The 13,742-nt window shown below is 34.7% G+C and overlaps 1 protein-coding gene across 4 annotated transcripts in view; it reads right to left on the reverse strand.

The window, feature by feature from the left end:
• pappab (pregnancy-associated plasma protein A, pappalysin 1b) overlaps nucleotides 1-13,742 on the reverse strand; it is a 252,025-nt gene that overhangs the window by 48,766 nt on the left and 189,517 nt on the right. For all 4 annotated transcript variants that reach the window (XM_087251119.2, XM_087251118.2, XM_087251117.1 and 1 more), the window contains 1 exon segment: nucleotides 1,765-1,948. In XM_087251119.2, the coding sequence (XP_087107245.1) occupies nucleotides 1,765-1,948 (184 nt within the window).

Genomic DNA, 13,742 nt, shown 5'->3' on the forward strand with positions numbered 1-13,742 from the left:
CACTCACACTTCACAAACGATCCGGGAAACAGGCCTGGGCATGGTTCGGATAGCATAGTGTGAGTAGGCCCTAAGTCGATCTCTCTCTTTTGTATGTTGTAGATGTGAATGAATGGAAGAAGAAAGTGGTACCTCATATAAACATTTTTTTTGAGACCCTCCGTGTTTGATTTTCTTTTTTATATACATGATTATGCCGGCGTACTGTTGTATAAATGGACTATCACACTTAAAGCAGTGCGATAGAGCTGTATATCTTCACTGACAGGACACAAAGGCAACGCACACCTTCCACCAGTGCCAACATAGCCATATCACACTGCTTCTCGTGTGATACTGCACATACTGTATATACTCAAAAATATATATTTTTTTTACTTGTTCAAACTACTTATTTAAAATGAAACAACACAATTCTTGAGATTTCATTGGCACAACTTAATTTTTTTTATGTTTCAACATAAATTTGTTAAAAGTGTTAACTGAATCAATTTGTGTTGGGACAACATGAATAAATTGTGTGGAACTCTGCACTTTTTACAGTGTATAAGGGCGCTTTCACATCTGTAGTTCGCTTCATTTAGTCCGGACCAAGGGCAATAAATGATACATTGTTGCATTTTCTGCCGTCTTTTGGTCGTTTTCACACGTTTTAGTCCGAAGCAGTTGAAACGAACCAAAATACAATCATCTGACAAAATCCACATCTCTCATTGGCCAGATGTTGTTGAACATATATCCTAAACTGCTTATTGATTGGTCAGAATTCATGTGCGGGAAAATGCCAATGAACTCCCGCAAGTAAACAAACCGGCAGACACAAAATGTTGTTTTTACTCAGGAGGGATGACTGTGCTGGCTGACTGTATCCTTGCTTTAGACAAACTTTAAATTTTGAGAATGGAGCGCGGCTGCGGCTGGAAAACAGGGTTTTAATGCATCGCTCGTCACTTCAGGAGGAGGCTTGAATTAATTTAGCTAAACTGCGACATGGTCATTTTGCGGAAATATGACCAACAATCCATCAGGTAATGTTTTCCCCTCTCTCTCTCTCTCTCTCTGTCTCTCTCTCTCTCTGTTGGTAAAGCGCTGTCAACAAATATTTTTTCTCCATATCCCATAATGCACAGCGCATCGGCCTACGGCAGCTGGATTAGTCCAAGATGCGCTGTACTTTTTGCGGTTGGGCCTATTTTAGTACGGATCATATTCTCACCACAAACGAACCGCTCCAGGGTTCATTTGAAAGCGACCACCTCTTCAAGCAGGTCTCAGTACGCTTATTTGGTCCGCTTTTGGAGCGCACTCGAGTACGATTGCTGCATTCTCACCTGCCCAAACAAACCACACCAAAAGGGAAAACGAACTCTAGTGCGATTCAATCTAACTAAATAAGTCAGGTGTGAAAGCACCCTAAATCGATGTGTTTGCCTGTTTTCTCTAAATAGCAACAGGTCAGATTTGACGTCAGAATGAGTGCTTGTTAATTCTAAAAAAATATATTTATTTTGGTTAATTATTATATAACTTCAGTTTGTTTTTTAGTGCCTGCTGTGAGATTCACTTTAGTTTTTATTTTATTTTTAATTTATTGTGAATTTTTCTATTTTATTTTAGTCAACCGGAATGTTTTTGACCAACAGTTTTAGTCTTCGTTTACTAAAATAACCTCGGTGTCAATTTTTGCACATTTGGCATTTTACTCAGCCGACCTCTCAATCCCAGGAGCCTTTTGTTTTAGGATCTGTCAAAGTCTATACCCACCCACAAGCTGCGCCGGCTCGCGGCACTGAAAAGTGCACTTCTTGCCGTAGGTGGTGCCCTCAGAGAACTCGAAGACAGCTGGGTGAACGTGGTACTTGTCAGGCCGCCCGCAGTCCACCGGTTCACAGGTCACCTGCTTATTCCACTTCCCATCCGCACAGGTGAGGGTCACTGTGGATTCAGACTGTGGAGGGGAAAAACACACGGAGGCAAGAGTTCAAACATGGGAAAAGAACATTTTGTTTTCTCTCGGATAATCCGCTGTAACCGCAGCAGTCCGTCAGACCAGACCATATCAAATAATACACATCTGTTTCAATAATACTTTACAAACTGCACCGCGCTGAAAAATATAGCTAAATTAAATGCATTTATGTATCTCTCGGTGAGAGGAAGCAGTGGGAAGCTAACAGTCTGAGTGGGTGATAATAAACGGCCGGAGTACAACATATAAAGCTGTCAGAAGTGAAGGCAGAGGTCATTTCTGCTGTTTTACTAAGTCGTGTCAGATCTGCGTGACGTCTCCACATCTGCACAAACCACACACGTCCATAAGAACAAAACCATTGAACTGACTGAACGATTTAAATAACAGCCGTGACATAACAGGACTCTATTTAGTGTTTCATTAGTGAGTTTCTGTCTGAAAACTCTCAATGTGTCCAACTGTGTTCTGGAGAAACAAGACTGACCAAGCAGATCCTCCTTTTCACATGGGAGTAAAGTTACACATCGTCATGAATTCGTGATTGTTCATGCACTTACGGTAAATGACAATAACCTTTGTGCTAAATGCTCACATTTATAACATATTAGCCTGGTGATTTTAGGAAAATGTTGACAGTAATAGCAGTGGTAGTGTTTCCCGCTCCTGTAATACATCCGTGGGCAATTTGACTTGATTTATTCAAAAAGGATGAATTTGTTGTTTCCAGAATAAGAAGTTGAACCGGGTCGTCCAGCAGAGACTTTTTTTCTCTTAGAAATGGCTTATAAACCACACCAAAAATGTGATAAAAACTTTACTAATTTTCTAATAATTATTATTAAATAATCATTATTTAAAGGACACCTAGTTTACCCCTTTTTTAAGATTTAATATTAAAGGTTGCAGTAGGTGATCTAGTAGGTTATGCTAACCTGTTACCATCACTTCCCCTGCCGTCCAAAGCCACGCATTCTGAAAACATGAGCATGTCCACCTTAAAGGTGACAGCAGAACCCTCTCTCATGTGTTGAGGTAAAGCTAAAACTTGGCCGGTTACCGGTGCTCATTTCTAAGCCATACTTGCATGCTATTTCTCTTCATTTTACGGATCCCCCTCCTCAACCGATTTCTTCCCCCTTCCGCTGTTCACTTTCACTTACTTCCGCGACTCCCCAGCCCTCTTCACTTTCCTATACGTGACACCCCTCCGAACCAATCATCCCTCCCCCCCCATCTCCAGTTTCGTGCACAACACCTCTCCATCCTCAGGTAACTTGATGGATTTGTTACCTTGATGTACAGTATACCTACACACATGTAACAAAACAGTTTGAAAAGTACATTTTTCACCATAGGAGCCCTTTAAATAATTATTGTCAAAGTCAATAATTTTGCCTTTGGCTGCAGTTTTTTTTTTACAGTCAACTTTTTTTTTCAAGAAAAAATTCAGACTTCAAAAGATGCATGAGACAATGCTAAAGTTGAATATGTTTGTTTGTGTTTGTATTAACATTCATCACTTGAGAGCAGCAAAGATGGGAAGTGACAAAGTACGAATACTTCGTTACTGTACTTAAGTAGATTTTTCTGATATCATAAGATATCATAATCATATTAATCTTCATACAATAAAATTGTGGTTTGCCATCTCCAGGTTGGAGGAAAGTCCTTACCCCAGGTGGAGGAGTTCAAGTTTCTTAGGGTTTTGTTCACGAGTGAGAGAAGGATGGAATGTGAGATTGACAGGCGGATTGGTGCAGCGGCAGCAGTAATGTGGTTGATGTACCAGTCCATTGTGGTAAAAAGGAGCTGAACCCAAAGGCAAATCTCTTGATTGACCAGTCAATCTACATTCCTACTCTCACCATATGGTCATGAGCTTTGGGTCATGACTGAAAGGATAAGATGTCGGATACAAGCAGCCGAAAAGAGTTTCCTTCGCAGGGTGGCAGGGTGCACCCTTATAGATAGTGTGAGGAGCTCGGAGTAGACCTGCTGCTCCTCCACATTGAGAGAAGTCAGCTGAGGTGGCTCGAGCATCTGTTTCAGATGCCTCCTGGACGCCAACCTAGGGAGGTCTTCCAGGCATGTCTCACCGGGAGGAGGCCTCGGGGAAAACCCAGGACACGCTTGAGGGACTATGTCTCTTGGCTGGCCTGGGAACACCTCGGGATCCCCCCGGTGGAGCTGGAGGAAGTGTCTAGAGAGAGTGAAGTCTGGGGTTCTCTCCTAAGACTGCTGCCACTGTGACCCGGCCCCCGGAAAAGGGGTTGAAAATGAATGAATAAATGAATAAACAGGTATTGGGGTATTTAGGAGTAAACATATCACAAAACTCTGACATAGTTTGAAAGACCTTATCCCCGAAATGTACTGATAAGTGGACATTCCAAAAATATATGAATATATGTCCCCACACAAGTGACTTTCTTGAGCGAGGATCACCAGTAGAGCTCACGTGATCAGCTTATGCCGAGTTCAGACTGCATGATTTTCAAAGTAGTCATGTCACAGATGTTTTCACACTGCATGACTATCTGGGCTAGCGTTTTGTTGCTGCTTTGTTTACACTGCAAGATGGATCGGCGATAGGGACTTTCACATTGCATGACTTTACTATAGGAAGAATCGCCGACAACTTCGTCAAAAACTACGTCTCACAGCCAAAAACACGTCGTAGATCTTTTAATATTAACTACATAATGAGAAAGAAGCCTTTAATGGGGTAGAAAATGTACATATTTGCTCACCTGGGTTTAAAGGGAATTAGCCATTTCTCCTCAACGCTGATAATAAACTAATTTCTTTCTGTATGAAACGTCAAACAGACACGTTTGCTCCTGAGTCCTGTCAACCCTCCGCTAGTTTTTCCTCCATTTCGTGGGTCCAAATAAACCGAAAAAGAGCGCTTTTAACTTCTCCCCCAGCCTCCTGCTGGCTTGCAGCAGGTATACGCACATGCAAGTGAAAGCTGCTCTCTCATTGGCTGTAGGCGATCGCTGATGTTATTTTCAGTCAAAACTCAATTCACACGGCATGATTTAAATCGCCGACAGCTCCAGATATTTAGCTCGCCAAATATCTCGCAGGCATCGGCGACTCATCGGCGATTCTCTCAGATCGCGTCTTTGATAGTTCATACAGTGTGATTGTCACTCTAGTGCACGAGCACTGATTTGCCTGTGATTTCAGGCATTTGTCGGCGATTTCTCAAAACCTGTAGGCGAGCCAAAATCGGGGCTAAAATCACGCAGTCTGAACTAGGCATTACTCAGAGGCCGGTTGTATTCTCCAGTAGTCCCACACAGACCTGCGTATGCAGCAGGTCGCCACCAAGAGTGACATGCAGATACAAAGTTGCCGCTAGAGTGAATGAGGCATTATACAACAGTGCTATGTTTATGCTGCGATAACCTCCAGGATGATGGACGTCACAGTGGCGCAGTGAGCAGCACGATCGCCTCACAGCAAGAAGGTCACTGGATCAAGGTTCAGTTGGCACTTCCATGTGGAGTTTGCAAGTTCTCTCCGTGTTCGCGTAGGGTGCTATGGTTTCCTTTACAAGTCCAAACAATTGTGCTATAGGTGAATTGAATAAGCTAAATTGTCCGTAGTGTATGTGTGTGAATGCAGAGTGTATGGGTGTTTCCCAGTACTGGGTTGCAGCTGGAATGGTAAAAATATACTGGAAAAGTTGGCGGGTAATTCCACTGTGGCGACTCCTGATTAACAAAGGAACTAACCTGAAATGAAATTGAATGGATGAATGAACCTCCTGGATGTACTTTATCTCTAAAGTAACATGCAGGGACAGTTACTGACCTACTATTAACTCAATACATAAATCACTGCTTTATTAACCCCAAACCTTTACCATGACTGCAAACAGCCACAGATCAAACTCTGCTGAGTACAAAGCAGGAATAACAGCTGTGAATTTGTCACCAGAAGCAGAAAAAACTGCATTTTCTACAAGCGCCTTCAAATGTGTGAAGCACGCGAAAGCTTTAGGCTTTTACTGCACGACAGCAAATTTAAGGCTTTTCTCAGGCCAAAGAATTATGATCTAACATGTGGGTTATGGGATCGTTGTACTTTTTTTTGTGCGTGTGTGTGGTATTAAGCATTAAGTAAAAAGTGATGTTTAACATAAACCATACCCAGCGGCTTGGACGCGGGCCGTAGGTGGGCTTACAGTCCAGACTGTTTCAATGAAGCACAGAGTAAAACATGCACTTCTCCACACATTTCTCCTTTTGTTTATGACAAGTGATGAAAGCTGCTCGCTTACAAAAAAACAGAGGGGGAAAAAAAGGATGTCAGCTATGTTTATTGAAACAATTTCTGTGAAGCCAACAGTTTTTGCTGGCAAGGCGCGGATTATTGTGGCAAATGTTCTTTAACGTGCGTCTGTAAAACAAAACATGGAGATGTACAAACTATTTTATTTATTTTTTGGTGCTGCTTTGACAGGGACCACTTTCTTTTCTCTTTATTTGAGATTGCAGATTTCAATAGGCTGGAATGTGGTGAGCTTATCTAATGTTCTGTACCCTCTAAGGAAATGTACCAGCACCTAAAACTGAGCAAAGCAGCGGGACGCATTTGAAATGCAATCCAGACACACAGTTACAAAACACTTTTTTGCCCCCTTCTTTCCCTCTTCCTTTTCTTGCGCTGAAACTCTTATTGAAAACAGCTCGCTGTGGAAGTGTGAGTCTCCAATATTTGAGGCGAATATCTGGAAAACAAAACAAAACTACGTACGAGGTGGTAAAAAAAATTAAACGCGTGAAACAAAATGAGGCAAAAGAAAAAACAACAGTAACAGAAAAATCCAAAAAAGCTAAATTCATTTCATTCATTCATTCATTCATTCATTCAATCATTTTTCCTTCGGCTTAGTCTCTTTATTCATCAGGGGCCGCCACAGTGAAATGAACCACCAACTTATCCAGTATATGTTTTACACAGCGGATGCCCTTCCAGCCTCAACCCAGTACTGGGAAACATAGAGCAAAATTGTGGGAGAAAATAAATAAATACATATAAATAAACAGACAAAAGCCAAATGAAATGAAACTATATAAATGCATATTATGATATAATTTAAAATCTGATTCCTATAGTTTTGCTTTGTTATTTATTGCTGATCAAAAAATAAATAAATAGAATAAAGAAGAATAAAGAATAAAATAAGGCATGAAAAAACTAAGCACAACAAAGAAAAATTATAATAATTAAGTAAATCTAAATAAAAAAAAAATAAAGGAAAAAAAACAGCAAAACAATTAAATAAAGCAAGTAGAAACTAATGTAAATATTATTTGTACCTTTGTTATTTTTATTTTGCTCTAAAATAAACAAAACGAAAAAGAATTAAACAGCAAAACAAACAAACAAACAAACAAAAAATAAAATAATATAAATTCCTTAATATCAACAAGCAGAATCTAAATAAAACCTGATTCATATAGTTTTGCTTTGTTACGTATTATTTCTGCTCAGAAATAACAAATATAAATAAATAATTGGGAAAAGACTAAACAAATAATAAAATAAGACATGAAAAAACAATAAACTAAATAAGAAAAATCTGTAAAATGTAATAAAGTTAATGTTTAAGGAATAAATATAGCAAAATATAAAATATAAAATAAAATAAAAGCCAAATAAAATTTAAATATATAAATATACATATATTATGATATAAATATAAAATCTTTGTTATTTATTGTTGCACAAAAAAATAAACCAAGACATGAAATAAAAATAGGGCGTCACTGTGGAGCCGTGGTATAGCACAATCGCCTCACAGCAAGAAGGTTGCTGGTTCTAGTCTCGGCTGGGTCAGTTGGCATTTCTGTGTGGAGTTTGCATTTTCTTCCCGTGGATTTCCTTTAGGTGCTCCTGTTGCACCCCACAGTCCAAATACATGTGGTAGGCTATAGGTTAATTGGGTAAGCTAAATTGTTCGTAGTGTGTGTGTGTGAATGAGTGTGTGTGGATGTTTCCCAGTGATGGGTTGCAGCTGGAAGGGCATCCGCTGTGGCGACCCCAGATTAATAATAAAGGGACTAAGTCGAAAAGAAAATGAATGAACGAATGAAATAAAAATAAGCTCAACAAAGAAAAAATGAAAATAAAAATAAATAAATAAACACAAATTAAACAAACTAAATTTAAATAAAATCTGATTTATATAGTTTTGTTTTCTTATGTGTGTTTGCACAGAAATAACAAATATAAATTAATTAATGATAAAAAAAATAATAAATAAAAAATAAAAAAATAAATAAATGAATAAATAAATAAATAAATGAGAAAAATGAACAGGATAAAACACTTAAGTAAGAATGCATACAATTTTATAAAGTAAATGCTTAAAGAAAAAAACAAAGCAAATCAAAAGCAAACAAACACAAAAAAATGAAATGAGAAAGAAACACTAAATAAATAAATGAGAAAAAATAAACACATAATAAAATAAAAACTGCAAACAAATCAAGATAAAACAATTAAGTAAAAATGCGTAAAACTGAATGAAGTAAATGCTTGAAGAAAAAAATTAACAAAGCAAAACAAAAGCAAACAAACGCAAAAAATTGAACAGGGCCGAAGCAAAAAATAAATGAATAAACAAACAAACAAACAAACAAATAATAAAATAAATAAATAAACAAACAAATAAATAAATAAGTAGAGCAAAATAAAAACTAATAGAAGAAAATGTTTAATTAATCAAGCAAAAGCTAAAAGTAAACCAAGCAGAAAAACAGCGCAAATGTTTTTTTTTTTTAGACAGCCTATAAATCACTTCTTCATGTGCGGGCAGAGATGTTATAAAAGACACTCTTTTTTGACCTCACATCACTGACTCAATAAACTCCAACACAACAGCAATCACAATCTACTCCACATCTCCCCCTAAAGACTCCGAGAGGCCATAACAAAGCCAAAAAAAAGAGACATTCCTTCCTTCTTTTATACTGTAAATCCAGCGAGAGGCTACAGAAGTACATAAAAGTGTCATCTAATTTTCCCTACCCAGAATCTCCCGCTCTCCCGGAGCCGTTTCAAAGCTGGATGGCAAGTTTAGACAGGAGGTTTATTAGTCGACACTGGCTGAATTACAGGAGCCGTAAAAGAAATGACCACAGTCAGTGTGTGGGATGAGAAGGAAAACATAAACTGTTGTGGTTGAACACAAGAAAACACACACATGCAGGGGGCTGTGAAATAAGAAAAAGCCACCTGCTCATATACAGTAAAAAAAAAAATAATAATAATAAAATTAATTAGAAATAAGAAATGGGTTTGTATGTTTAAAATGTGTTTAAAGTAATCTCTATCAAACAGTACTCAGTAAACATTTGAAAAAGAATTCAGACTTCATTGAAATGCACATAATTATGATTTAACATTAATAGTCCAGTCATTAGAGTTTAAATAAATTAATACCATTTCAATAATATTTAGTAATATGCATTTAAATGTCATAAAGTTCAGGTCTCTGAATGTGATTGGTTAAATGACATGCATTTCAGGGTCAAGAAAATATATTTCCAAACATATAATGAATTAACATAACATAATAAACAAAGAAATACATTTTATGACCAGACAAGCTTTTTTCCTTTTTTTATTTAAAAGTTTTAGATGTCAAGTAAAATTTTTTTCTAATGTTAAAGTTAATAAATAGGCATAAATATATATATATATATATATATATATATATATATATATATATATATATATATATATATATATATATATATATATATATATATATATATATATATATATTTAAATGTATGTATATTTCTGAATGTATTTATAGAACGTTAAAAAATAAATATATTTAAGCAAATTTTTTGGCCTTTTTGGTTGATTTTGGAATATGTACCGTGTCTCGAAAAAAAAACAAAAAAACAAAGCAATAATATATCATACAGAAATAAGTTTATAGTACTACAGGAATAAGAACGACTAAATTTCGTAAAGGATTAACAGCGCAATCTGTGCATTAGAATGATTCTTTCATTTACTAATCATGGCGATGATGTAATGATGACATAATGATGATATGACAACAGAAAGGCTACAGCGCTTCACGTTTGCTTCATGAATTTCCAACTAAAAACTGGACAAAAGGTGGATTGGATTACTTGTTGGCGAAAATTGATTGCATTGGATCAGTATGTCATGTGGTGGGGACTACCCGTACTGTTAAAAATATCACCACTGTTGAAGACATGGTACTGAGCCAAGAAGTTGCACCATACACCCATCGCACTGTCCGTCATATTGCACGGGAGTCTAGCATCCACAGGTGGAAAACGTATACATCTCATATAATTTCATCTATATGCCATGATGCCATCTAATTACAAGCTATAATTAAAGTTGGAGGTATTGTGACTAAATTAATTTTGCTTGGATTTTGAGACACGGTGTATATAAAATACTTATTTGAAAGTATATATTTTTTACTGTATGAGCGTAACCGTGTGCAAGCCAAAACATCTGAACAAGCAAACGCACACGTCGGTGCTCCTGTATGAGGATGGGTTTAAGGAAAGGGGACGCCGTCACATCGAGGGGTGGCAAGTTTTTTGGAGGGGGGTGTTTGTCTGCGTGCGGAGTTTCCTTCTTTTAAAACTTTACAGCTGCTGATTCCTCCTCCACTGAGTATTTAACTACCACTGACTACTGTGCCTAATTCAACACAGATGCCTCTGTTGGCTTTTCTTCTACACCAGAGCCCCGTCCTGTGTTTCTCTCTCTCTCCATCCACACACACAGACATGCACAGTATAATACACATTAGCAAAAAAGTGCATGTAAGTGAACAAACACGCACAAGCGCTACAAACTGCACAGGATAAATAAAACTAAATGAATCGGAAGCAAAACAGCTAAAAGTAAAGTAGAAAAATAAAATCAAGAAAACAAATATGGAGGAGAAATAAAGGGTAAAAGTCGAAAGACAAAACTAATCTCAGCAAAAGCAGAAAAGTAAAAGAAATCCGACAAATAAAGCGAAACTTAACACTTAGAAGTCAAAACTGAATCCACAACGAATGATTGAAATGATCAAAGGCTAAATTAAATGATGATGAAACAAAATGAAAGATTTAAAAAGTTTCAAATGAACAATGTAAACAAGGTGAAACAGGTAACAGTATACTAAACAAAAGGGGAAAACACAACTAAAGTGAGATAAATGAAGCAAAGGAAAAAAACTAACAAAAAAAAAGATTAAAAGTAAATAATAAAAATACACTAATGCTAAAGGTAAACAAAATATGGAAAAACTTAACTAAAGTAAAACTGAAACAAAAGTAAAATAAATATAAATCAACTGAGCAAAAATAAGTGAAGATAGAATCTAAACAAAACAGAGAAAGAAATATAAAACAAAAAAACAAACAAACAAATAAAGTAAAAATAGATAAATAAAATTACCAAAACAAACATGTTGGAGAAGTAAAGGATAAAAGTTCAAAAACAAAACAAATCTGAGCAAAAGCAGAACATAAGAAAAAAAATGTAACAAACAAATTCAGCAAATCTTCACACTCAAAAGTCAAAACTCTGAATACACAATGAATAAACTAAACGAAAAATGATCAAAGGTTAAATTAAATAGAAACAAAATTTAAAAAAAAGTTTTAAAATGAACAAAGTACACAATGTGAAACGGGTAAAACTAGACTTAACAAAAGGCAAAAACAAAACTAAGTAAAATAAATTAAGCAGAATAAAAATATGAACAAAAAAGTAACACCAAATGGAAAAAAAAAAAATTAATGCTAAAGGTGAACTAAATATAGTAAACTAAACCAAACCAAATTTAAACTGAAACTAAAACAAAATAAAGCCAATCTAAATATAAATTAACTAAGCAAAATGAGTGAAGACAGATACTAAACAAAACAAAAAAATATATAAGACAAAAAACAAACAAACAAAGTAAAAGTAGATAAACAAAAGCAGAAGAAAAAGATTAACCAAAAAAGAAAAATGAACACCACACAGACCAAAACTGATAAAAAGTCAAAACTAAACTAATGTTAAATTAAGCAAATGCTAAACATATAGAACACACTAAACCAAACTGAAACTTAAAGAAAAACAAAATGAAGCTAAATATAAACTGAATATATAACAAATAAGCAAAACTAAATCATTATAAATAAGTGAAGATAGAAGCTAAACAAAACAGAAAAATATAAGACAATACATATAAAGTAAAATAAATAAATAAACTAAAACAAGCATGGAAAAGAAATTATGCAAAACAGAAGTCTAAATTAACAACAAATAAACAAAACAAAATAAAGAAAAATGATCAAAGAATGAATTAAACAACAACAAACAACAAAACAAACGAAATATAAAACATCCCACTGAAAATAAATCAATCAATAAAAATAAGCAACATGAAAAGTGAAGACAGAAGCTAAACAAAACAGAAAACAAGTAAAAGCAAAAAAAAAAGAGGAAAATATATAATTAAAAATATATATATAAATAAATAAATAAATAAATGAATGAATGAATGAATGAATGAATGAATAAATAAATAACCAAAACAAATATGGAGAATAAAAGGTAAAGGTTAAAATACAAAACAAATAAATAAAGCAAAACTTCACACTTAGGAGTGAAAACATTAAATTAACAACAAATTAACCAAACAAAATAAAGAAAAATAATCAAAGAATGAATAAGATAAACACAAAACAAACATAAATATAAAACAACAAATAAATAAACAATAAATAAATAAAAATAAGTGCTGCAAAAGTGAAAACAGAAGCTAAAATAACTTAAAAACAAATAACAATTTAAAACAAAAAAGAATAATGTAAAACAAAAACTAAAATCAAACTTATGTTGTCAAACTTCATGTGTTGACAGCAAAAAGATAATATTAATTTCTTCTTTCTCATATCACTGCAAAAAAAATCACAACCTCACCATCTACTCAATATCTCCCTCTAGGAAAGAAAAAAGAGTGTAAAAACAAAAGAGGGTCAAAGCAAACCTCAAACTCTCGGTTTCCCTGCACTGCACTGTTGAAATGTTGTTTGCTGAACCGTGATTTCAGGACATGCTCTGCTTTCAATAACACCTTGGCAAAAACAAGCGGCCATCACAAAGACATGACACTGTAGAGCTGAAGATCATAACCCTGAAACCTTTTTAAACACACATCTATCTCTCTCTGAATCTGGCCACAATGCTGACACTTATTTCCCCCCAGAAGGAACCCATTGTAAATACAATAAGGAAAAGCGAACAAAAGTTGAAATAAAAAGATAGGTATTGCTAAATTGCATAAACTAAACAACAAAGTAATAAAATAAGAAAAAGAAATGCAGCAATAATAATAATAATAATAATAATAATAATAATAATAAAGCAAAAGCTAATAATAAAGAAAAAAACGACAATTAAAAATAAATACAAGCTAAATAAATAAATTAAATAAATAAAATAAAAAAATAAATACATAAATAAATAAATAAAAAATCTAAACTATCCAAGCAAAAGTAAAAAAAAAAAAACTAAATAAATTAAGCAAAACAAAAAGGAAAGATTAACTTTGAAATCACAAACAAAATAAAACAAAAAAAGATTATTTTACAAAAAAAACTAAAATAAATAAATACAACAAAAAAGCAAAACAAACATCAAACAAAATGTAAAAAAAAATTAACAAAAGTTAAAAGGAATTATGTGTAAGCAGATCTTATTTCTA

This window comes from Danio rerio, chromosome 5 (genome assembly GCF_052040795.2).
Source record: "Danio rerio strain M-AB ecotype USA chromosome 5, GRCz13ab, whole genome shotgun sequence".
Classification (NCBI taxonomy): Eukaryota; Metazoa; Chordata; class Actinopteri; order Cypriniformes; family Danionidae; genus Danio; species Danio rerio.